This window comes from Mangifera indica, chromosome 10, assembly GCF_011075055.1.
Source record: "Mangifera indica cultivar Alphonso chromosome 10, CATAS_Mindica_2.1, whole genome shotgun sequence".
Taxonomy (NCBI): Eukaryota; Viridiplantae; Streptophyta; class Magnoliopsida; order Sapindales; family Anacardiaceae; genus Mangifera; species Mangifera indica.
The window spans coordinates 1,910,296-1,936,616 of record NC_058146.1 but is presented as its reverse complement, the minus strand read 5'-3'; the positions used below and the strand labels follow the sequence as shown (position 1 = coordinate 1,936,616).

The window sequence follows — 26,321 nt, the reverse complement described above, 5'->3', positions numbered from 1 at the left end:
CTTGTCCATGTTCAAATGAATTACTTTCAATCAATTTTCATGGAAAAACCAAAGTTACAGAATGATTATTATCCCCACAACCCAAATCTCACAATCGCCTGATGCACAAAGAATTACTTAAAGTTACATACTTAGACATATATCGACATGCAGGTAAACTCTAATAATCCAGGTCAAAACTGCTTGAACAAAATCTGTGGTAAACCAAACAGAAACCCATAACTGAATCAACAAAAATAAGAAACTCGGACCAGAATGGAGGAAAAAAATAAAGACAAATTTGAGCTTCAATAAAATGCTTCTACCCATCCTTAAACCACAAAATAATAGGACCCAGAGCTTAAAAAGCTGTACCCCTGTACACCATATCCAAGATCAACCCTCAGCTTGCTTTTAGTTGAAAGTTTGAAGAGGATATCAGCTCCAAGCTTTTAATGATCAAGGCAAGAAAGATGCTGTGGCTCAAGATTTTGTGACCAAAACTTTTGACTCTTTTGCTTTAATAAATAAGAGCTTCAACATTGAAGCAGAGGTAGAAGACTTCCATGACACGGATGCACAGATCCCATGGACCACATTAAAGAAGAGTAGATGACTGCTGGGAGAAACACACAAAAGTATCATACTTGATATTTTGACAGCTTATCTTTTACAGGGGGCTCCAAAGCAGACATACACTGATCCCATGCACCATTCCTGAGCATCTGTTAAAATATTTTTGTCGATATGAGCAGCGGATCATTTTTCTGTTTCTTCATTCCAGAAACTATTGTTTACACAAGCTACATAAGCATGGAACCAAAGCATTACCAACCTGTTTATAACCAAGCAACACCTGGCAAACATCATTATGCAGCTCTTCGCTCCTTATTTCCTGTAGGAAAATAATATGTTAAAAAAAGGTCAAAAACAAAAAACTTTTAAAAATGTATGCAGTGCCATTCTTACATGCCAACTTGCAATAGCTCTGCACATGAAAACAAGTGAACTTAGAGCCCCCGAGGGATTTGCTTTAACCTGTAAAATTTTAAGAAGAACCAAAGCATAGGTTTAGCTATTAATCTCTCCAGAGAAAATATTAAAACAATAATGATATTAATACAAAAAATAAGAATTAAAAATTATCCACAGAAATATTATAAATATAAATGCATACCATTGCACATAGACCTCGGAATGCATCCTCCTTCTCAATGTCATCACGTATCCTGACATAATTAAATTAAGTGCTTGTAAGAAAATGTGTTTGCATTGGGCCTGTGAAGATAAATACTGAGTTTATGCTTAGAAATACTCAAGTCCCTGACCCTTGTATTACCTTAACAGTACTGAATCTATGGGTGTTCATATCAAGCAAATACTCAAATCCAATAGAAATAAATACTCACATAGACAACGCAATGCACCATGATTGCATGAAATGTTCCATATGAGGTGCCACCATTTCTGGACAAACCCAAGCAAGCCTCCCAAGTGTGATTGCACTATTTTCTATCAGTGACTTATTAAGCTCCTGCTTAGTGTGAAGAGATGTTAACTATAGTTATGATGCATAAGATTCATACACAAACAAAACATATTAAGAAAAGGGAAAGTGACAATCACCTCAGAATGTTGAAGAATTAGGACCAGGCTTGAAATAACTGTCATAACAACAGGAGAGACTTCCTGACGAACCTAAAATTAGAGAAGTATAGATCACATAAATCTAGTCCATCAATTGAAAACTAAATAAGTTAATTCTATTCATACAAAAATGTAAAGTACAAGCAAGCACGATGCCATGAGTATCATTGAATTTAATTTAGCAACTTAAAATCAAACAAAAGCACCAGAAAGCTGCTTAGTCCAACCGAATCAAACAACAGCTACAGGAGCTTATATACCTTAATAGCTAATTCTCCGATAGCCCAACATGCATTATTTGCTACTGAAATAGTTTCTCTCAGCTTAGAAGTGTTCTGCATGGAGCATCAATCATGTACACATTTAGACAGCCAAATATAATTCTTAAAACATAGACATAAGCTTAACTTACCAGTTGTTTGGCAGCAACATCAAGAAATTCAGATAATCGAGGGTGCAAATGAATAGGGCAAACCTAATAACAAACATCAAAGGCATTGTTACGAATTAAGAATCACAAACAATTTACTTCTTAAACATAAACAGATATTCTCGAATGGCTACCACAAGAGCTGTAAACCCAGTGATACCAGCCACTGCTTCTCTAAAGGAGCACAGCATTCAAGTTTTCACATCTTACCATTGGCTCCTGGGTCAAACAAAACTTGGCTAGACTGAACTTACTTTTGCGAGGTCTCCAACAAGGGCAAAGGCACTTTGTTTGACATCATGAGCATCATCCATGCAACATTGAAGAAGCAATTCACGCAAATTACTTTGTGCAACCTGCATATAGAAAAATAAAAGAGCAAATATATGGTATCTCAATCCTAGGTAAATATTTGTCCCTGTTTGCCAGATCAATAGATATAAAAAACAAACGACTCATTAAAACATACTAGAAGTTTCTATATTTCTATCCAAAGCAGTGAACCAAATCATGTAATAAAAAGAAATCACAGCATATGGATAACATGATTGAAGTTATAAAATGATTATTTTCAATAGTAAAAAGCTCCATTGTAAGATCAATTTCCTCGTAACAGGGTAATCATTAGTAAATATGTTTATTTCATTCTTCCAGAGAAGAAAGGGGGTTTCAATTCTAAGATATGGATCTAGAATATATTATATATTGCAATATTAAAGGTGCATCTTAACACTTATTGCGATAAAAAATTTTAGATAAAGGGAAATACCAAGCTCTCTATCCCACTACCGAGACCCTCCACAAGTCCAGAGAGCAGATCAAGAGCGCATACAATAAACTCTTTATCATATTGAACTCCAGCTGAAACAGGATTGACCTGCAATAAAAAGTTCCAGCAAATATCTATGAAAAACTGGGGGAGATGTGTCTCTTGAACACAAGTAGTGCTATAAGGATACTGTATATCTGATGCAAAAGACAGTTCATAAAGCAACATATATGATGTGATCACACAAAGCAGATTGCAATAGAGATACTTAAAAGAGATCAGATGTCAAGCTATGAAGGATATGCAATGACAGTTCAGAAAATCTACAGCTTTGAGGTATTATGCAAGCATATGTGTAACAAGGACAGATTCAAAAGATATTGTTAAGATCCCAAGTGCAAAGTATAGTACTTAGATCCCACATTGAAAAGTGAAGGCTTCTAATACAGGGTTTATATGATTTTGAGCTCTCACATCTCAACAACTAGTTTTTAAGGTATAGTTCTTCTAAGGTTCATATCATTTGATATCATAGCCACCGTCACATCTCCTAGTTGCAATCGTATAGTGCAAGTGGTAAAGCCAATATTATAGTGTTCACATAGGGCTAGCAAAGAGCTAGTGCATTGCGGCTCTTGGAGCATGGTGTTATATAAGACTTAGATCCCATATCATAAAGTATGGTTATATGACTTTGGGTTTTTCAATCTTAACAAGTAGCTTTTGGAGTATAGTTCTCCTAAGGTTCATATCAAACTGCTACAACACACTGATTATTCACACCAAAAGTGAGTTTATTGAACTCTGAAACAGTAGTGCACCATGTACACAACATTCCATCTTAGTGGTGTAGAGAAAGATACAAGACTTGTGAACCAGCAATATAGGAACAATTACACCTAGGCATCTCAACAATGAGAAAAAGAGTTACATGATATGCCTATCAGAATGAAACGTAACAGACACAACTGTTAACGTATATGGAACTAAACTTTAGCAGTTAATAACATTGAAGTATAATTATTCAAAGGAAATTGTTACAAATATAGCAACATAGTAACTATCTATATATCAATCAGAAACATGGTAAATATTTATATATTAATCAACTGAAACCTTTGCCAGTTGTTGGGTCTGGATGATATCTATGCACCTCTGAAATACAGGAAGAGCAAACTGAGTGAATCCGCTACCCAATGCCTGAAAGAATGTAAAACAAAGTTCAATCATTTTTCATATCATTCAACTCCCATCTGTTATTCTATTTAATTTTTGTAAGTCAATTTTAAACAAATCACAGAACAGGTAAAACAAAATAGAGTTCATCACCACTTCATTTAGTGTAGCATTATAACATACACATAAATGTGACATATACAGGGTTGTCCAAAGATAACTTCATTATACTGAAAGGAATCAATGATAGTTCAACAGATCTCTGATTTCAACTCCAAGATATTAAGCCTCCTAAAGAATAACATGAAAATGCAATATGCTAATTATGTATTGAAGCAATTTTTCTAGATGCAGCTTGTTAAATGTATTCCACAGAGCAAGAAACTGTGAACAGATTCTATGATCACACGGTATCTCTAAGACCCTTGACTTCAACTACTAATTATTAATAATGAATCTGCAACCTAATAAATGCCTTTAAAAATGACATTCTAGACATTAAAACCATCACTGAACCACCAATAAATACAGCAAGATATATTATTGATCTTAACTATACAACCTTTAACTCCATAAACTATTTCTCAAAAAACTCTAAATTTTCTACATGTACACTAAACCAGCTTTCAATATGTCAGATTTTCAAAGTGAACAAAAAAAAAAAAATACAGAGAGAAATCTGTAAAAGATTGCTAAATCATATATATATATGTATGTATATATATGTATGTATATGTATGTATATATATGTATGTATATGTATGTATGTATATGTATGTATATATATGTATATATATCAGGAAAAATTCAAAGCCCAAGACAGCTTAATAAGTTGTTTTCTTGAAGAAGCTAGAGAAACAAGAAATAAAGCAAGAGCAAGTCACAACAACTAGTCCACACCTGTGCTATGGATGTAAAGCACTCAAGCAATGGAAAAAGATCTCTGTCTGAATTTGGAAGTTGCTGCCACTTTGTGATTAATGGTGGCATCAGAATTTCAAGATAAGTGGGCTGCAGATCATCAAGGTATTAGTTGGCACAGAATTTTCTTTATGCAACAGAGATTCAATTAATATAAATCTTCATACAACACTGAAACATACACATGTTCAGCAAAGAGAACAAGGAAAAAAAAAAGGAAGACAGAGGCATAAGAAACATTCTCAGGAAAAAAGTATTACCTGATTTAGTTCTTGTCCAACAGCATCAGCTAGGGTTCCAATTGCATCATATACAATTCTGAGGTTCCGTCTCTGGATACAATGGACATACATACATGTAAAATTAAAAAAGGAAAAAGAAAAATAATAACCATATTGTATGCCAGTAACCAAAAAAATGCAAGTTAAGTGTTAGATGTAAATGAATAGCATAGAATCCCATTGTTGTGACATTTTAAGGAGCTAAGTATATGATAAACACCAGTAAACCAACAAATAACCTGATATTTTCCAAAAGCACACATAAGGTGCTGCAAGATAACTTCCAAACGCGGTGCCAACTCTTCTGCAGCCTCCTGAAAATTAGAGGTGTGTAAGTATTTAAAACCAGAAAACCAGCAATTAAATAATAGTTATAAAAGAACCTCTTCAAGTGTTGCAAAAGCTGAACAAGCAGCCTCTTGCACCCGTTTGTTGGTATCCAATATTCTTTGTAGAAGACCCATAAGAACCTTGTCAAATTGCTCATTACCATTCTGATGGCCAACTTCCTGAAATAAACAATGACAGAAGTTTGTAATCCACAATGCAGCCCCAAGAAAGACAACAAAAAATTTTCAAAAGGGCGAGAACAAATTAGTTATTCCATGCATAACACTTATAGAAGATGAATAACAATAAACTAATAAGCAAATTAAAATGCAATTGTCAAATCACAGGTACAACCAAGTAAATGTCCACTTTGGTTAATTAATTTACTCTTCATCCTAAATAGGTCATTAACAATGAAAATATAACCAAGTAGAGGCAATCAGAAACACTGAGCAGAAGCAGTTGAAAAAATGTACCTGAACAACAAATTTGCTGAATCGAGAAAGCGTCCAACAAGAAATACTCCGAATTAAAGGAAACTTGTCATCTAATAGAGGGATAAGAAATGCCACAATCTGCACAAATAAAAAATGCATTGTTTTTGCTGAATTCAACATTCTGAGTCAGCAAATGAGCAACCAGATCCAGAAAACTAAAATTCTTCATTTTGCGAGACAATTTGTGCACAAAGGTAAAATTCACCAGTTAAAGGTGGGTGGACAGAAATTAAGAAAATGTGAATAATTTATAATTAGCAGTGCAACATGAATTGTCATTCAATGAGCAGATTACATGATGCATGAACTGAGAAATAAACACCCCTGGAAAGAGACATATGGTTAAAAAAAGGCTTCTTCAAAAAGAATAGTGGATTAAAAGGACATAAAAACTAAGGAATGCTGTAGAAGCAATCTCAAAAGAGGAAAATGAATATAACAAACTGGTTTAAGCATAATTCTACCTTTCTTAATTTTTTTTTTTAAAAAAAGATCTGAACTTCTGCACCCAGTACTTAATATGCCATTTGTAATCAGATTCAAAGTCCAGATCATCCAACAGCGTATTACCTCAGATAAATGAGGGTAAAGGCCATTAATGCAACCTTCTGCCACGGCACCAAGAGCCAAAACAGCTGCTTCCCTGTCTTTCCAGGCTGCATCACCACTAGTGGCCAACTTAGCCTGCAAAGATTCTTGAGAACTAAAAGATGTACTTGGAAGAAGAGCTACTTGCAGAAAATTTTAGTTTCATTGAAATTAAATCTTAGTAGCTATGTGAAATAAATTGATGTTACATGAATAATAGGCATCAAAGTTGGAAGAATCTCATCCCCAAACACGTTGGAGAGAACATCAAGTGCCGCTGCACTGCACTTCCGTAAATTCCATACATTAACAATGTCATCATCCTGTAAACCAAAGAAGTCATTTAAAAAACTGAATGACCTTCTCTATTAAATTAGCTAAATGCAAACTTCTATAAATTCCATATATTTATTAAAGGATTGTTTAACTGAGACTTTTGAAAAACTGTTAACATGTATAAGATGATGCAATGACTTACATCATCTTCCAAATCTTCTGATCCATGAAACCGTGATGTATGAAAACGAGGTTTTAGATCCTGTGGTGTAAATAGATCAACTAAATAAATATATCAAGCAAGATGACAAGACTTAAGAACAAACAATGTATGAACATATAGATATTCAAAAACAAACCTGGTCCCGGTCTGGGAGAGACTCATCCTCCTGTAACAATAAATTGATCCACATAAATTATGCAATACAATATTAGAATCATTCAAAGGCACAAAGTGAACAGAAACGTTAACCTCGGCTTCAAGAAGTGACTCATCATCATCAGCATAAACCATATTTGAAAGCAGAACCTAGAAAATTGTTTCAGACAATTAAAATCATGGAAAATTACTCTGGGACAAAAAAAAAAGCAGAAAAAGAAACTAAACAAACATTAGCAATACCGGAAGCAGACGTGGCAAGAATTCTTTCAAGTTTTCAGGTGGTAATTGCGTCTCACAGTATGCAGACCTGTCAAGGAGATGGCCATCAATGAAAAAGAAAATAAGATAAAACTACATAAAACAAAGAACAAGGTCTGGAAAATATTTCTTTTTGTTTTATAATACCCCAAGACCCTTAATCTTCACTTCTTCACCAAGTTCTAAACAAAGGGTGCAAATATTACAAACCAAAAGTCATAACCTTGCCCAGCACACACATGTTTTTACTTAACATAAGAAAATCTCCCATTTCTTACATGAAAGAATGCAACACTATGGCATTACATTTATGATCTAATAAACACTGAAAATCTTCACAGGACACTAGCTTATCCAAGGGTATAACAGCATAAAACCAGAAATGTGAAAAGATAAAAGGAATTTGAAAGTAGCATAATTATCAAACATGGCATGTCTGTGTTAAGATCTCAAGTGCAAAGTATAAGACTTAAATCCTACATCAGGAAGAATGCGCTTCTGGTGTGGAGTTTATATAGTTTTGAACTCTCCAATCTCAACAACTAACTTTTGAGGTGCAGTTCTCCCAAGGTTTATATCATTTTATAGCAGAGTCGTCGTCACGTCTCTTAGTTGCAGTCGTGTAAGGTAGGTCGTGAAGTCAACATTGCAATGTTCGCCCAAGGCTAGCAAGAAGCTAGCACATAGCCCAGTCTGCGTGGGAGCCGAGGTTGTTGAGCATGATGGTATATTAGGATCTCAAGTGTAAAGTATGAGACTTTGATCCTACATCAGAAAGTATGTGCTTCTGGTGTGGGGTTTATATGGTTTGGGTTCTCCAATCTCAACAACCAGTTTTTAAGGTGTAGTTGTCTCAAGGTTCATATCAGTCCGAAACAAAATATACAACAATTACTTAAAGTTAATCACTTTTTGCACACAAATATACAGCAATTAGTTTAACTATAAGCAAGAAAAACCAAAATTCAAAATTGCAATTGATCCCATCAAAATAAATCCCTACTCTCCAAAGAGAACAACAATACTGATGTAGAAATAACAAGTACTTACAGCAGCTCTTGGCATCTTTATTCTATATCAATCTTAAGTTAGTATAGCACACTATAATAGCATGTTTCATATTCCACCAACGTTCTATGGTATGAAACATGAAATCTAGATAAAAAAAGAATTTTTATAGAGACTTGATGTTTAACTTCCACATGAGCTTACATAATGAGTATAAAAGTACTAGTCAAGAAATTCAAACTCATTGTTTGCAAAGCAGAGGATTACCAGAATTCACAAGCTTCAAGAGCCACTTCATCATCAGCATCCTTGTTGACTTGTAACAAGTATTCAATTACATTCCTTAGATGCGGCTGAAATTGTGAAAGTCATCATCAACAACAAAAAGAAAAAGAGGGCATAGAAAAAGACAACACACAAGAAAAAAATTATGATATAGAAACTAATAAAATAACAATGAAGGGTCTATTCAAACTCTTTGACCAGACTGGATCACAAGAGATGAAACAAAACTTCATAACATCACCCCAAATTAAGATCCTATATATATATATATATATATATATATATAAAATCACTGATTAACGGTATGATAATAAAATAAAACAAGCAAGAAACTCACTTCCAAGAAAGATGGTTGGACTTCTATTAGCTGAACAAATGCTGCACAAACCTATTAAGTTGAGATAGACAACAAACAGATGAGACCATCGCCAGGACTACAAAAAAGTTAAAATTCAATAAGCAGTCACTAGATCATAAAATGATAAGATTATAGTCTATTTACACCCTAACTTCTGGAATCATAACATATCTGTCTAAATCAGCAAATATCCAGTTCCTTCAAGATATACGTGATCAAAGTGTACATTCAAGGAAAAAAAACTGTGATGATACATCTAAGACATCAATGCCAGAAACAGTTTAAACCAGAAAACAAGATTACTAAAATAAAGATCGATTATTTTCAACATGTTTAGGGAAGAATATGTTTAAGTTCTACACTGGATGCCATAAATAGAAAGCCTAGTAACAGCAAAAAGAGATGTAATCACCAATTTTCGGACTTCTGTAGCAGAGTCATTAGCAAGAACAAACAAACCCTGAAGGTATTGATCCATGGATGTATATAAAGCCTGTTATAAAGACAAAATATTAGCTGCTAACCCAGAATATAATAAGATTCAGACAGATGGACAAAAGCAAACAACCCAAGCATACTCACAGAAGGCATCAGCATGATGTATTGATTTACAGAACCCAAGGAAAGTTTTCTTAGAGTGGTATGCGGTGACTGGAAAAACTGCTCATACAAAAGCCAGAAAAATCAAAACCCTTTAAAAAATCAACAAAAAGTAGGAATTGGGCATGGCATAAGTACAATACTAAATTATAAAGTCACCTGCAAAAATCGAGGAAGTAAGATGTTGATGGGACGCTCAGCCAACCCAGGTACATCTGAATCCAGTGCTTGGGGTAAGTCCTCACAAATCTGTATTCAATTGCAGCATAATTTGTTCAACATTATAGAACAAGGACAATTATATAGAACTGTGTGCTAGCTGTGAGAGTGACTATTAGAAAGATTACTATTACTGCCACTAGTTCATTAATATATGGTTGATATATGTTACAAAACAATGGAAATTAGAAATAAAATATGTTTTTGTAATTTGCACAGCTACTTAACCTGTTCAACAAAGTAACTTACAAGTTTTAGATATTAGGAGAATCAAACCATAGTACAATTGGTTTGTCAAACTACCATAAGTAATAATGTGGAATACTTTAACACTTACTTGTAAACCCGAAAAACAACTTAACCTGTTAGGTCCTCCAGGAAAAACAGAAACTAAACAAAATGGGGGCAATCAGACACAACTTAAGAAATACCATATTAGAAAAGTCTCACCAAGATAGCTGAGCAATTAAATGAGGAAGAAAAAGGTCTTTGGATCAAGTCCTCAGTAACAATCATATGTAGAAATTAACCAGAAACAAAATCAAATATTTTTTCTTATTTCAACCAATAAAATTAAAAAAAATATAGCATTTGAACAATCAAAATGCTCACTTGAAAAGATAATCTATATTATGACCACCGTCACTGTATAAATTGTTTCAGCAGAGAAGGGAGTCCTAGGGGGTCTACAGACACAGAAAAAACTTAAGTGAAATCAAGAAAGCAAAGCCTCAAACTAGAAAATTCAGACTAATAAGAACATTTGTCACATTATAAAGCATCTCTTGGTAGAAAAAACAACAACCGATGAATATGCTGCCGTCCACATACCACATGCATGTTTGAAATAACAATGAGAATTATGATTTCGTGAGAACTTGTGCTTGGTAACTTAGGCAAACTAAAGATATAAAGTCATAATTTTATCAGTTGTTACACTCACTGACAAAGATCCATCTTTAATCAATTCAATATGAGGATGCCTTTTCTTTGGCCCTCATAATGAAATGGGCAGCCAAGATAATGATGAAAGGTACGCTAGCTTGCTAATGATGCTTTCAGTCATTACAGAAAGATAACAACCCCTACCCCTTCTCACCTTCAGAATAACTCCCAACAGCTTTTGCAGTAATCATAACTCTTTACATTTCATGAACTAATACATAGCTTCAAGTTAATTAACAAGGATAGATCACAGTAACACATAATAGAAGAGTTAAACAAAACAAATGAACAGCAAGGAGGTTTTAGACAAAGTAATGGCACCTTCTGTGTTATTCATTGCATCAATATATAACAGAAAACTAACAGAAATATCCATATTATTCTAAGAAGCAGAATATACCTTGGACAAAGCGTCCATAGCACCTTCCATGTGATTGATGTCATTACTGTCCAAGCAATTTACTAGAGCTTGCAACAGTTCAGGCCACACTGAAATCCCACCTAGTTGAACAACAACACTGATAATAGTCCCAACAGTAGACCTGATGCGCCTATCAGCAGCTCCTAAACAAGGCAACAACTCTGACTTTATATACTGTAGGTTTGCAGCAGCGATAGATTTGTATGCTGTTCTAAGGTTATTTTTCAGCAGCAAACCAGCAGCTTGTCGAATCTCCACTGATTTGCCCTGTTTAAAGTCCCCAACACAGAATGGCAATTGTTAACTAGAAGCTTTAAGTTACTTCACTGCCTAGAAGTTATCAATACCCATAGTATAACTGGAATTAAGACATCAACTTCGTTGTATGTAAAACCATTAGTGATAAAACTGATAATAACCCTACTAAAAATTTTATTTAACAAAAAATTTAAGAAAAAGAAAGTGTTTGCAGCCAAGCTATAAAGCTCAGATGGCATCTGAATTGCATGGTATAATGAGGCCACCAAAGCCAGTAACTGCAATTAATCTCATTTGTGTGAAAATACATATCCCAAGAGCATTTTTATACACCACACTCAAGTTAATCAAACTCTCTACAACATCTCAAATCAACACCAACTTCACCACCCAAAAACCCATCAAAAACCCACAAAAGAAAAAATCATCCAAACACTAACACCCACCATCACAACACAACAAAACAACAGAATTCACCAAAAAGACCCATCTCCGAAATTAACCAACCAATCCAAAAACCCACCATTAAAATCCATCCAAACTCTCGAAAACCCACCAAACCCAATAAGCTTTAACCACAATTAGCAACCTAAAACCACAAAGCTAACATAATCAAAACAATTAAAAGAAAAAGGCATTTCCTATTTACCTCGGCACGTGCGAGGATGAAAGCGAGGTAGTTATTGAAATCAGGGAACTGAGAGTAGTGTTGGAGTTGTTGCCAAATCTGGGACTTGTCAGCAGTTGAAGTCGGCGAAATCTGCTGCTCTAACAAGCCACAGATCTCTCTAAAACCCTCTTCTTGAGGCTGCCACGAGGCGGGGGCGGCCATGTTTATTTTTTAAGGCTGAAAAGGAAAAGAAAGTGTTGGTGTTTAGACAAGTTCCAGAGGTTGAGGTTTGGGTTTGGGCAGACGAGAAGAGAAAGAAAGAAGTCCGCGAGGGGGTTTTGTTTGTTATTTATATAATTAAAATACATAAATCATTTTCAATCATATTTTGATAGAGCACTTGGTGTTATTACGAATTTACGATTATGAATACGTTCTTGAAATTTAAAAAATTTAAAAAAAAATCATATTTCCCAAGTATGAATACGTAGATTTTACGAATTTTCATTTTTCTGGGTACAAAATACTGAATGAATATTACTGCAACCATGAATACGCAATTAATATTTAAAATAAGGTCAAAGACTTATCCCCACTCAAGTTTTAATATGTTTTCAAAATTTTTAAGGGTTTTAAAAACTCAAATACTTATTTATATGTTTTAATTTTAACCAAAACTATTAGTTATATAAAGTAAAATCTTTATTTTACTACTAAACTCTAAAACTTTAAAATTTTATATCATTATCTCATTCACCCAAAAATTAGAAAAAAAAATTTTCCCCCTTAAGTTTCTTTTTTTCATTCCCTAATGACGGGAATTCGTTGTCGCCGTCAACCAACCACCCCAACAACTTCTTTGGTCGTCAACCTTACCAACAGAGCAGGTTCGTCGGACGTAGACAAACTGTCTTAATCCAACGTAGAGTCTTTTCATCTATTTGTCTCTTTGATATAACCAAGACAAACTATCTTCATTCAACGAAGAGTCTTTCCATCTTTTTGTCTCTTTAATCGGACGAAGACGATTTGTTTTTTCAGACGAAGATGATTCATCTATGTCTAACTAACCTACTCTAGTAGAAAGGCTAACGATCAAAGAAGAAGATATTGGGGTGGTCAACTGACGGCGGCAACTGATTCCTATTGCCAAAGAATGAAGAAAAATCTTTAAGACAAAAAGTGAATGTTTAAACTTTTGCATTAGGGAAAATTGTTTGTTTTTCAAACTATAAGGAAGAAATAATATAAATTTTTATGTTTTAAAATTTTGTGATAAAATGACCATTTTATCCCCTATTTGGTTAAGGTTAACAATTCATAAATAAATATTTGAGTTTTTGAAATACTGTAGATGAAGTTTTGGAAACGCATCAAAACTTAAGTGGGAATAAGTCCTTTGCCCTTTAAAATAAATCATATATAAAATAAATTATACCTTAGGTCAAAAGACCATTTCCCACCCAAGTTTTAATATAAAGACAAATATGCATTTTTAGAGTTTCAAAAACTAAAACACCTACCTATGAGTTAATTTCTATTAAAATTTTCAATTATAGGTAAAATCGTTACTTTAACATTAATATTAAAAATATATATAATTCATTATATTTTCTCTCATATATTTTAAAAACTAACAACTTTACCCTTGTCTAAAGCTTTTTAATTTGAAAAATCATATTTTCCTCTCCCACACTAAGGTTTTCATATTTTTTCCATTTCAGCTGCCCCTAAACTTTTAAAAACTTCAATCTAACCCCTCATCTTCAACTTCAAATTACTCAAAATTTTGGCAACCTCTCCCTACTGAGCCAATGTCAACTTTTGCTTCTCTCTAAGGCTCAAGCCCTCCAACAACGACATGACATCATTTCTCCTCATCGTGCAATGTCCTAGAGATCACATCGTCTCAACGAAGAGATCTCCGAGACATCATGTGACAAGGAGAAATCGTGTCATGTCATCACCGAAGGATAGCTTAAGCTGCAAAGAGAAGCAAAGGTCAATGTTGGCCCAGTCAATAGAGGCAAAGGTCATCAAATTTTTGAGTTATCTAAAGTTAAAAATAGGGGGTTAAACTAAAGTTTTCAAAAGTTTGAGAGATGGTTGAAGTGAGAAAAAGATGAAAACCCTAGGTTTGGGTGAGGGGGAAGAGGAATATGACTTTTCAAAGTTAAAACATTTTAAATAGGAGTGAAGTTATTAGTTTTTAAAACCTATGATGAAAATATAATAAATTATATATATATGTTTTAATATTATTGTTAATAAGACAATTTTACCTTTCACCATAACTAAAAATTTTAACAAAAATTAGTTTATGAGTAGATATTTAGGTTTTTGAAACTCTACAACTGTATATTTATCTTTGCACTAAAATTTGGGTGAAGAATAGTCCTTTGACCTATGCCTTATCATGGTGTATATATTAATGTATGACAAGTCATTTAAGTTAATGAATAATGCACTACATGTCATCCACCTTTATTTTTATATCCTGTTGTAAGCAATTCATATATCCTCAACAAAAAAGAGGACATTTACCAAAATATCATCATATAAATCACTAATTAAAATTTTAAGAAATTTCTCATTTGCTTAAACAGGCAGCAAGCTGTATTAATTAGAGATCTGATTCTGGCTCCTTGCCCATCTCCCCTTACTTATTGCTGAACAAAACATGTTCTAACTTGTTGAAGCTCTGTAATGTTTCTCTCTACAGTAGAAATCCGAAATCGGATCAGATTAAGATAATCACTCTTTAAAAATGCTGCAATCTCTGAAAGACAATGAGACGAGGGATCCTGCATTTTCAAGATTCATAAATGTCAAAAGTTCTATAGTCTCTTGTTGGTAGCTTAAAACACAAATCCAGTACTTTGCAACAAAACAAAATCACAAAGGAGCAAGCAAACAAGAGAAATGGTGACATGGGCAATAATAGGAGAAGGTAATTCTTTTGCCTTCACTTAGGGTTCCAAAAGGTCAGAGACACATGACATGATCCATCTAAGATTCTCTTCCTCATCACTTTTGCTTGTCACTTTTGTCTTTTAGCAGCCTGCCGAAAAGCATAGACAACTCATTAAAAAGCCAAGAAATGGGAGGAGAAAAGGCAGAAACTAGAAATAAAGTGCAACAAAAGGTTATGGCCACAGCATGACCCACACTGGAACACATCATATCAATCTACCTACTGGCTCAACAGTGATAATAATCCAATACCACTTCCAGGCTTCACAGAGAGCAACCCACACTGGCATACATCATATCAATCCACCCACCGCCTCAACAGTGATAATAATCCAATGCCACTTCCAGGCTTCACAGAGAGCAGTACTACATGCAGATACTATAATTTAGGTGCAGATTAAGTAAGCTTTAATAACAACCCATCAACGGCGGATTTGCAGTAGCAGAAAGATCACATAACAATACCACTGAACCGACATGCCAATTCTTTTAACAAAATATAATCTGTTATTATATGATCATATCCACCCAGGCCATTAATATATTGATATTAAAATACAAAAGCACCTTTTAACAATCTGAAAAAGGTTCCAACAATGTAGTTATGTAAGCATAAACAGTGAGAACCAATGTTATGTTATCCATAAACCAGTGATGCTTTACAAACCTTAATCCCAGATCCGAAACAATAAAATATATTCAATTGAAATGAAATATCTAAAGAAGAGATAGAAAAGGAGCAGACAAATTAGCTTTATTGATGATACCAACCAAGAACAGGAAAATCCCTATTTGGAAAATCTAAGGTGGGTTATGACCAGTCCAAAGTATTGGAAAATCCCTAACATTATATCGAATAAACACTTGGGGAAACACTGACAGGAGATAATTGCAATCAAGTTCACATGACATAAATGTATATTAAAATATGGCTTGCCAGTTATAACTACCAAAGGCTTAGAGGATTTAACATGAATGCAAGTGAGAGTGTTAGACAGCGAGAGAAAGAAGGGAAAGAGGGAACAGTCTATTAACATGTGTAGCAGATCATACACATCTGAAACTAATAAAAGTATAGGCTCTTTATAAAGTAAGCCCACCATTAATCACACAGAACTACAAGACAATTCAAGATATGATGTGTTGATTTCTCTTCAAAATCCATTAAGGCAAAGATCTATTTTGAATCTCAGAGCATTTGCACTACAGACTGAAAATTTATAATTAATAAAGAGTATAAATCACACCATTTGGAGTTTTTAGCAACACAGCATCTTCATATGCTTGATAAGCTGCTCCTACCGAATTATTCAGGCCATCAGTCTCCCCATGACTTTGTGGACTTGGAAATCCAATTGCTACAGCAGGTTGAAGAGGCAGAACCAGCAAAGGGTTTCCCTCTGAAAGACTGCCACAAACAGTTCCTGTAGCAGCAACCTATAACAAAATAATATCAAATAATAAGTAATCATAACATTACAAACTTGAATAAGGTAAAAACGAACCAATACAATTCAAAAAACTCACTGCTGCATCTTTAGTGGACATTACAATAAGTGCAGAACCGTCCTTAATGACAACATCTTCAACCTGTCCAAACTCTGAAAATATCTCTTTCCGCCTCTTTGCAGTATAATCCTCTCCCACCTACCCCACGACACCTTAGCATCTTTTCCTTGTCAAAATCTGCCCCAGCCAATATTACTTTGTTTAGTCTCTATAAATGAAGTGGGTGCAGCAGGTGCTTCTTTGCTTGCGTGTGCACGTTTGATTCTTGCAATCTCTTCCTTCAGTTGCCTGGCAATCCTCTCAACTTCCTGCCAAGCTTTCAAAGTCGGGTCCAGAGTAAAACCAGCCCTTTCCCTCTCCTCAAGATCAGACCTCATTTTTCTCTTTCTCCCATCCTGCTGCACTAATTGTTGGTCCTTCTCACATTTGATTTTGAGAAGATCATCAGACAATTTCCGTGCCTTGTCATCCTTCAAATCCTCATAGGATGACTCAAGCTTTTGGAAATTGGCATGGGCATCTGAGTCATCAGGTTGATTATCCAGGTGCAATTCTAAAGCCTTCAATTTATATGCTGTGATATCTCTTTCCTCACCAGAAGGTAACCCCACTACTCTATAGTGATCAACAGAAACATCCACTCTTTCTGATAGAAATTGACAAGATACTGGAAATGAAGTAAAAAAGAAACTTTAGTTAGCCAACTGAATCAAAACCATAAGCATGAGCAACTTCTTATCACATAAATCATGACAATATGAAACTTATTATAGAACTCAAACAAAACCCATCATGGAGTTTCTTTAAAGTTCCAATCTCTTATATCCCCAAATATACACCGATTAAGGAATTTGAATTAAAAAATGTCTGAAATTCTTTTAGCAAAAATATGAGATTATCAGGAACTATAGCACGATTAAAAATTCACTTTAGTTCCTTTGTTGTATTCAACAGCAAATTCAAATCCAAACAACAGCACACATTCTTAAATTTCTTAGGTTTGAGCAATCAATTCAACACAAAATACCGAAAGAAAAGTAAAGACACAATTTCATCACAAAGCCCATTCAGATTTGATGTGTTACTTATTTTGTCTCTAAGGTGCAGTTTTCTCATATGAGCGATCACCTCAACACAAAATACTGAAAGAAAAGTAAAGACACAATTTCACCACAAAGCCCATTCATATTTGGCATATTACTTATTTTGTCTCTAATGGGCAGTGTTCTCATATTACAATCAAAGCAATTAAAATATCCCCATACTTACAACAGTAAAGCTTCTTAAGTTAAGACTAAAGAAATTCTCCATCAAAAAATCTTAAAAAGACAATCAGCGAAGCCAAAACATTCAACAAGTGCTTGGATTGAAACAGAAACTGAACCGAATGAGTAGGGTATACAAAAATTCAGTCGGGTGAAAAAATTGCCTTAAGTGCAGAAGAAAGTCATAAAAACAAAAATAATAAGGAACCCACATTAAAAATAACGAAAAGGGGAAAACCTTAAAATCTAACAGACAAGGAAAAAGAAATCTTACTAATTGAATTAATAACTTAACATGAACGGTGAAAGACGTCACACAGACTGAGACGCATGAGACGGAGTAACAACTAGTTCGGCGGCAGCGGCTTTCCAGCGAATTTAGTGTTAAGGAGAGAGAGGCTTCGAAATGAATAAAGCCTGAAAAGTAATCCACAAAATGCTAGAAGGTAAAGATTGGGCCTTTGACACAAAGCAGGTCGAAGAGAATGCTAAAATTTAACAAACAACTTTGTTTCCATTTAACATAAGTTCGAAGAAACGACTTTTACAACTTTTTATTGATAGAATTTCTTCTCTTTTATTGCAAAATCAAATACATTCATTTGATTCCCATTTATATACAGATGATTGGGAAACTGGATTCTGATTATAAAAATAGAAATCTAGCAAAAATTTTGAATACGATTCTTATCTAGTATGCCACAATGACAAAACCAATAGAATTGGACATAAAATGCAACCAAAGTACTTGAGTTGGTTGAGTCACTTTGTTCATACATCTGAAGAACTTTTATGGTTGTTTTGGCGTTCAACACTGAATAATACATTCTACACAAACAAGAAATGTTTAAACACAATTGTTATTGTTTGATGTCAAAATAAAGGCCACGGTTTCCTGCAATTTCCCAGGTCACCTGAGAACAACTGCTGCATTTCTCAGAGCTAGATATCTTTGTACATACTCATTAGGAAGCGATCTTACGAGCTTGAAGACTTCAGCATTAGCATAGCGGAGATTAGTCCTCGGATCATAGTAAGGTGCCTGCATTATACAAATTTGAAATCAATCTTATTATGTTTATATAGCACCTGGATTAAGTTGAATAGCAACACAAACAAAATTGATTTGCGAGGTACCCCCATGACTGAAAAAAGCTGTAACTCAACATTTTAAGAGTTAATTAGAAGAACAAATAAGCCTAGCACAAAGTTTGGTAGAAAGCTCAATTTTAAAGTAGTCAATCTTAAGCGGTATGATTTAGTTGGGATTTAAAAAATATAACATTGTTATTCTATAATGCCTAATGAGGAAGAATACAAACGAGGAAGGTACGTCAAGCACTATTGTTGAAAACATGGGCTGAAGATGTTCTATGCATAATTAGAAATGAGCAGTGTAAGTTCTAAAATGCTTTCAGATTCCAAGAATGCCAAAAACCTATCAAATCCTAGAAACATGGCATATTCATTCCAGGATGATCAGAATAAAAATAAAAATGTCTAATTCAATCTATCCATTGACCAAATCTTCAAAATAGAGCCCATACCTCATATCCAGTTATATCACAAAGTCTCTTGCAAGGATGCATTGGGGGAGGTGATTCAATATTAACATCTGCAAAAGCAGAAACAATACAGGAGTTCAAATTCATCAGGCAAAGCATGACACTATTCTACATCTAAATTAAAGAGAAGAAAAGCAAGGCATTTATCATTCTTAGAAGCCAACATGAAATGCATCCCTGAGGTTTTAGGAAAGATCATACCAACATGACGCAGTAGCAACAGTCGGTGCTATATTTTTGTTCCATTTGCTACAACCTTAATGCAACTTTACTGGTGCAAAGCCTAAGACATATATGAACACACCTAGCAATATCATCTATTCAACCACATAATAGAATTAGCCCATCTATTTAAGATTACTGCCATGTTGATATTGAAACTTCAAATTACAAGGAATGCTGAAGTTCGCTTCAGTAATAAATGTTCGCCAAAAATATCACAGATGTTTGGCTATTACACATGTTAAGTTTTGATTGAAGTTCAAAATTCAAAATACTGGATAAAATATAATGTTGTCACTGATTCATTATTTTTAAATGTTGCTCTTACATCAAACTCCTTAATTTAACTCCATATAAAAGTGTGAGCACATTCAATTAAGCTACATTTAGTGTGAAAGAAACCCATATGCATATAAACAGAAAATTAATTTATTATTATGAGGTAAACACATAACAAACACACAGATACAAGGACGATAAAACCCACAAATTCTACCATTCAGCTTCTCTTTCGCTTTATTGACAAAGATCATCTCGTTAAAGGAGATGCAAAAGAGGATTAGCAAAATCCCATCTTTTATCACAAAATAAGGCTCATTGATATAATGTAAAATAAGACCACAAATCATACTCCTCCCAAGATTCTAGCAACTCCAATAAAAGAAAAGACAAAAATAGGCTTACCATTCACATTTTATGTTAATTTACCATATACAACACTCAACTCAATACGCTAATAAGCAAAATTCTTGACTTCACTAAGAAAATCAAAAAGTTTTCACAAAAATAACTTGTTTCTTCAATCATGCATAATCAATTCACAGACAAATGAAACAACAAAAAAATCAGGAAAAGGGTTGTTCCCTTTGCTTACAGTTGGATTCATCAGGAGGATAATTCTGATAATTCTCAGCTTGAAGAATCTGTTTAAGATGTTTCCAATGTCTGCCTCTTGATTGGCCTTTAGGATACTTCTCATACATCTGCACTCTCTTGAAACTAAAGTAAGTTGGCAATACTAGCTCTGCTTCTATCACCTCTGCCTCCATCTCTCACTCTCACTGCGTATTAAACTAAACAAAAGCTTTTTGAAATAAAATAAAAATCTAAACTTTGTTCAACCCGGATATTTCAAACAATATAAAGATCGTTACTTTAGATGGAAGGAGCTTACAAAGCGAGGTATATACGACCGATTGGAGAAGGAAGAAGAAACTTCGATCGTGGCAGGGTAAACGATAAACCAAGGAACCGATGTCGGTTATTCAAACTAAAGAATTTTCCAGTTTTGGGGGTAAAATAGTAGGGTATAATCTTTAGAATCCTTCGTAAAAAATATAGAACAGAGACGATATACTTACAGTTGTAAGCAAAGTAACATGCAATAAGACCAAACTATCCACTTATAAAGGCAAAAGAACTTATTCCCACCCAAAATATCTAGTTTTGACAAGTTTTCCCCATTTATATTTGAAATTCTCAAATACCCACCTATGGGTGGTTAAAATCAATGATTTTAGAGGCAAAATTGTCATTTGATTTATAATATTAAAAATAAATTAAAATTTAATCTCTTTTCCCCCCTTTAAACATTAAAAACTAAAAGTTTTTTCCTAACCCGAATTTTAAAAAATAACATTTCCCCTCTGGGGTTTAGTTTTCAGATCTCTGACGTTATCGCTAACCATGAATATATCTCAATGCCTCCTCTCCCTTTAAAGGTCAAACTTCTCTTGTTTGAAAGCTTGGATAGGTCGATTTACATTGGAAAGAACTCCTAGTTTTGTTGGGAAAAAGAAGATGAGATCACTCGTTTGGAAGCTTGGATAGATCGATTGACACTGGAAAGAACTCCTAGCTTCGTCAGAAAGATGAAAAGGGAGACGATGTTTTGTCTTCCCCCACAAAACATCGACTCCTACTAGGTTTAGAACTACCCGCCAAGGAGAGAGGTAATGAGGGAGCAACAGTCAGAAGAAAAGAAAAGAGATATCATTGGGGAAGCACCAAAGATGACGTCGGAGTTTGAAAACTAAACCCTAAAGAGAGAAATGTCATTTTTAAAAATTTGGTCTATGGGAAAAATTGTTAGTTTTTAGGGTTTAAGGGAGAAAGAAAAAAAATTTTAAGAGATGAAAGTTATATTAACTTTAACGGCTCATAAATGGGTAAATGAGCCTTTCAAAATTAAGGGATGAAAATTTGAGAAAAGATGATACTTTGGATTGGAAATAGTCCTTTGGCCCTTATAAAAACTTAAAGCACCACAAAATAAATGGTATTTCAGTTAGAGGAACATTCACTTAAACAATTTTAAAACAAAATTTAGTTCACATGAGTTTCAATCGAGCGTAAGAATTTTATATTATTTAGTTTGCGTTCAGGAAAATGTGTGATTCATCAAGCTTGCAAGACTGAACAAGTTTTATTCAAAATGGATTAAAATGATATCATTTTAATTGATTTATCTCATCTAAAATATTAATTCAATCCGAATTCGAATTCAAACTTAACTCCTCTCAAACTCGAATTAGTTTAAAGAAAGTTCATTGAACTTAAACTTGAGCTCGAATTTAACTTTTTCAAATTGAATCAAACTTAAATTGATCAAAATTCAAACTTAACTCAACTCAAATTCAACCTTACTTATCCACTTCCACATTGAATCTACCATAGGGTATCATAAGATTTCCAATTTTGTGGAAGTGGAGTGTGACGAAGCACATCAGCACACTAGAACAGGGTATTGTTGTCATATCATATTATATTGGTTAATTTCATAAGAAAAATGTTTCGGTCACTCTACTGTAACCAGATAGCGCATATGCAAAAGGTGTTTTTGCAAAAACTTGAGAAGAAAATAATTCAAGAGCAATTATTTTGAAATTATCCTGTTTTCTAATCAGCATAAGCTTCCTAGATCTGGCAGTCTATACTTTGCTTCTCAAAGTTCTAATCTTTATTTGTTGTTGCTTTTTGTGTCGTTGGCTAGAGCCTTGGTTTCATAACTTGGTCCATTAAAAGCGTACTTATGATTACGCCAAAATTTGAGGCTTTTTATTTGTGTTAATTTAATGCTGGTTGAGTGTTAAATTTTTTTTTTTTCCAATTTAGCATGAAGATTCTAATAAATATTTGAAAGAGTTCATTGAATGAGTGATCATGGAGGACAAGATTCAACGTTCTTTTTCTTTGAGGTTAAACCGTCGAAATCAAACTCCACGTACAAAGGGTAAGTAAAAATTCAATTTTTTTTTTTTATGGTATAAATTGTTGATGCATCATCTTATATTATGCGGATTCATACTCAAATCTTTTTATCATTATCACATTGTAGCATCAAACTTAAATTTGTTTTGTGGTTGTTGGCTTATGTTGTGTAATGAAGAAAGATTGAACTTCTTTGTTGCAACAATTGAAAAAAATTAAAAACGTTAAATTTATGGGAATCTTGTTTGGTGTAAAAGTAGAAGTTTTAATATTTATGGTTTATGAGTCTGGCATTGCTTTGTTGGGGCTTATCAGAGTTGAAGCAAGTGTTAGTTGTGTACTGCTGATGCAGATACCGAAGGTGGGAGGTTTTCACAAGATTATCCGATGAAGATTGTTTGGAAGAGAGGATTTATTCGATTAGTTCTTGTAGCAGGCATTGTATGGATGTTACTGATCCTCTTTGTATTGCTAATTCATGTTTGGTCTTGCCAGTCTTCAGTGGTTTTCTTTTCAGGTGTTTAGTAAGATTTCAGTTCTGTTATTTTAAAGTTTTTCCTCAGTTTCTTTCCACAATAAGTTATATGCTTGAGATTATTTTAAAGAAGAGTTTGAATCTTATATTTGCTATTTCATTCTTAATTCTAGAGTGGCTCAATTTCAAGGGGCCTTATGTTTTATGCTTAACATGCAGCCATTTGTAACAAGCAAGGCAAGGTATTCATCATATTAGACACAATGGGATTTGTACCAAAACCACAACACCGTAAGACTATGGCAACGTCTCTTCTTTGTGGTATTCTTCTGTATGTTATTCTGATAATTGATTTTGATTCTAATTATATTAATTAGGTTGTCCAGTTCCTGTTGCTGATGAACCTAACAGAATTGTTATTCCAAAGGAAAGAACTCCCAACAATATTGTCAAAAATCTAACTTATATTATGGAGGAGGTATTTGTGAATAATGGATCTCAATCATTTCCTCTATTTGGAGGAAATCAAAGCTGGTCTCAAAGAGAAGAAAGTTTCAAATTAAATTCTACAATGAAGGTAAAATTTAAATTTTTTAACTGTCAATTTACATCTATTGACTGCAAAACTAGAATTTATGTTTTATTTTTTTTAAAGTATCAAATGTTGGTCACAGATGATTGATTTTATCAATTCATGTAGCTTTACTTATTTATGAACATTTGAAATATCTGTCATGTTTTGCCTTCCCTCTGAATTTTAAGTTAGTTTAATATTGTTTTTTGTGTGTTCTGTCATTCAGGTGCACTGTGGATTTATGAGAAATGGTGGAGCTGAAATGTCTTCCTTGGATGTCAATTATGTTAAGAAGTGTAGGTTTGTGGTTGCATCTGGGATTTTTGATGGATATGATGTACCCCCTCGGCCCACAAACATAAGTCACCGTTCTAAGAAGCTCTTCTGTTTTCTTATGATGGTGGATGAGGAATCGTTGACTTTCATAAAGAAAAATGTTACTGTTAGAGAAGATTCTGCTGGGGGGCAATGGGTGGGTATATGGCGCCTTGTTCTACTAAAGAATCCACCTTATGATGAACCCAGAAGGAATGGAAAGGTTCCAAAGATTTTAACCCATAGGCTGTTTCCACAAGCACAGTACAGCATTTGGATTGATGGTAAAATGGAGCTGATTGTTGATCCATTGCTAATTCTTGAGAGGTATGTTATTGCTTATGAAGTTAAATGATATTATCAAATTCATGTTTTATGGGCTCTACTATTCTAAAATGAATCCTCTGCTCAGTTTAATCAGATACGAGGCATCATTTAATGGAGCACTTCCCCATCACCCTTAATCAAACAAATGGAGCATAATAGTAAAGATAGGATCGTGATTGAAACAAATGGAGCATAATAGTGAAGATAGTATCATGATTCAAATGACTGTTTTAGTTGTCCGAATTCAATTTGTTATGTTTGCATTATTATGGTCTTGCTGTTGGGTACTATGGCTTAGAGCTCTGATGAGATGAAATTTCTCCTTGTTACTAATTTGGCTGAGCTATTACTTTTAAGTAATTTTTCACAGCTTGGGTATAAACAATGTTGATTCTTCTGATAACTTATTCAAGCTAATTTTGCCCAAGAACCAGTGTGCTTTGCCTGCTGACTTTGTTCTTGCCCTAAATTTTTACTAGTTTCTTTATGATTACAGTTGAGAAGCATCTTGACCGTGTCAATTTGGTTTTGATCTGCAGATACTTATGGCGCAATAAGAATACCTTCGCTATTGCTCAGCACAAACATCACCGCAGTATATATGAGGAGGCTGATGCAAACAAGCGTAGGAAGCGATATGCTAGACCTCTTATCAATCTTCACATGAAAATTTACCGGTATGAAGGGATGGAGACTTGGAGTATAAAGAAAAATACCGTTAGCGGTAAGAAGAATCTCACACTCTTGGCTCAATTATGTTTGCTTGCCCCCTTTTTTTACTTTTCAGTGAAATTATATAATACCTCACTACAGAAACACACAAGGCAACCTTATGATGGGCACTTGGAACTTCCATAGGATACCTTTGAAGGACCTCTTGGGTGCTTCTTCTGACTTTTTCATATTTGCATTTGAATGGTGTCAACAAATTTTAACATAATGCAGATGTGCCGGAGGGAGCTGTCATCATAAGGGAACATACAGCAATGAGTAACTTATTTAGCTGCCTGTGGTTCAACGAGGTCAACCTCTTCACACCCAGAGACCAGCTGAGCTTTGGCTATGTTGTGTATAGGTTAGGCGGTTTGTTCAAGTTCTATATGTTTCCAAATTGCGAATACAACTCATTGTTTGTATTGCACCCGCACACTCGAGAGCATTCTTCAAAAATCGAGTGGGTGAAAAATACATCCGAGTTGACAGGGAAAGGTAGCAGTATGAAAGAAAGTAGGGGTGGATTAGGTTTGTGGACACCTTATCCTGGTAACCTCAATTCGGTCGTCTTGCCACCAGTTGCTAGAACATCAAAAGCAGGATGAGATTCAATGCAGCAATTCATTTGCCTTTTTCCACAACTCTTCTTTACTCGATTTGTACAAAATTTTTTGAGAAAAAAGGTGACACTGGTTGCCTGAATCTGTAAGATTTTGTGAGACATTATAGGATTAACAAGACGGAGTTTTTTTTTATTTTTATGGAATCACTTATCACCTCAGCTCGTACAATTTATTTGTTCTCAATAGTTTTTATTCATAGGTTTTTATCAATGATTTGATATCCCAAATCCCATCCAACCTAATTTTATTAGTATAAACTGCCAAAAAAAAAAAAAAAACCATTAAAACAGGTGCTTTCTAACTCTTCCAAG

General features: G+C 34.2%; 3 protein-coding genes and 1 pseudogene across 7 annotated transcripts; 1 reads left to right on the top strand and 3 right to left on the bottom strand.

Annotated features, from left to right (window-relative positions):
• Positions 1-8: 8 nt before the first annotated feature.
• LOC123227535 (transportin-1-like) lies at positions 9-12,590 on the bottom strand. Its single transcript, XM_044652523.1, has 29 exons — positions 12,278-12,590; positions 11,350-11,637; positions 9,945-10,034; positions 9,768-9,845; positions 9,598-9,678; positions 9,165-9,215; positions 8,810-8,895; positions 7,517-7,583; positions 7,367-7,423; positions 7,254-7,283; positions 7,097-7,156; positions 6,828-6,941; positions 6,601-6,714; positions 6,010-6,108; positions 5,587-5,712; positions 5,443-5,517; positions 5,183-5,254; positions 4,902-5,012; positions 3,942-4,025; positions 2,826-2,933; positions 2,311-2,412; positions 2,039-2,101; positions 1,887-1,961; positions 1,606-1,677; positions 1,389-1,513; positions 1,157-1,208; positions 949-1,017; positions 815-874; positions 9-704 (listed from the first exon to the last, which is right to left on the bottom strand). The coding sequence occupies exons 1-29, from the start codon at positions 12,458-12,460 to the stop codon at positions 621-623; spliced, it is 2,676 nt and encodes an 891-aa protein (XP_044508458.1). The 5' UTR covers positions 12,461-12,590; the 3' UTR covers positions 9-620.
• A 2,116-nt stretch (positions 12,591-14,706) lies between these two features.
• Positions 14,707-18,575, bottom strand: LOC123228186 (annotated as a pseudogene).
• A 144-nt stretch (positions 18,576-18,719) lies between these two features.
• Positions 18,720-21,135, bottom strand: LOC123228187 (chromatin-remodeling complex subunit ies6-like). The gene is made up of 4 exons (XM_044653481.1): positions 20,947-21,135; positions 20,647-20,845; positions 19,533-19,600; positions 18,720-19,027 (listed from the first exon to the last, which is right to left on the bottom strand). The coding sequence occupies exons 2-4, from the start codon at positions 20,819-20,821 to the stop codon at positions 18,896-18,898; spliced, it is 375 nt and encodes a 124-aa protein (XP_044509416.1). The 5' UTR covers positions 20,822-20,845; positions 20,947-21,135; the 3' UTR covers positions 18,720-18,895.
• A 1,448-nt stretch (positions 21,136-22,583) lies between these two features.
• Positions 22,584-26,142, top strand: LOC123227838 (probable hexosyltransferase MUCI70). 5 transcript variants are annotated; one of them, XM_044652960.1, is made up of 7 exons: positions 22,585-23,004; positions 23,335-23,499; positions 23,677-23,748; positions 23,844-24,034; positions 24,258-24,673; positions 25,213-25,397; positions 25,619-26,142. In XM_044652960.1, exons 1-7 carry the CDS (start codon positions 22,935-22,937, stop codon positions 25,990-25,992), a joined length of 1,473 nt encoding a protein of 490 aa, XP_044508895.1. In that variant the 5' UTR covers positions 22,585-22,934; the 3' UTR covers positions 25,993-26,142. The 5 variants fall into 5 exon arrangements, with proteins under 5 accessions (XP_044508898.1, XP_044508895.1, XP_044508894.1 ...); XM_044652959.1 differs by having other exon boundaries at positions 22,586-23,004; positions 23,835-24,034; XM_044652963.1 differs by having other exon boundaries at positions 22,584-23,004; positions 23,335-23,501; positions 23,835-24,034; positions 25,213-25,750.
• Positions 26,143-26,321: the final 179 nt, after the last annotated feature.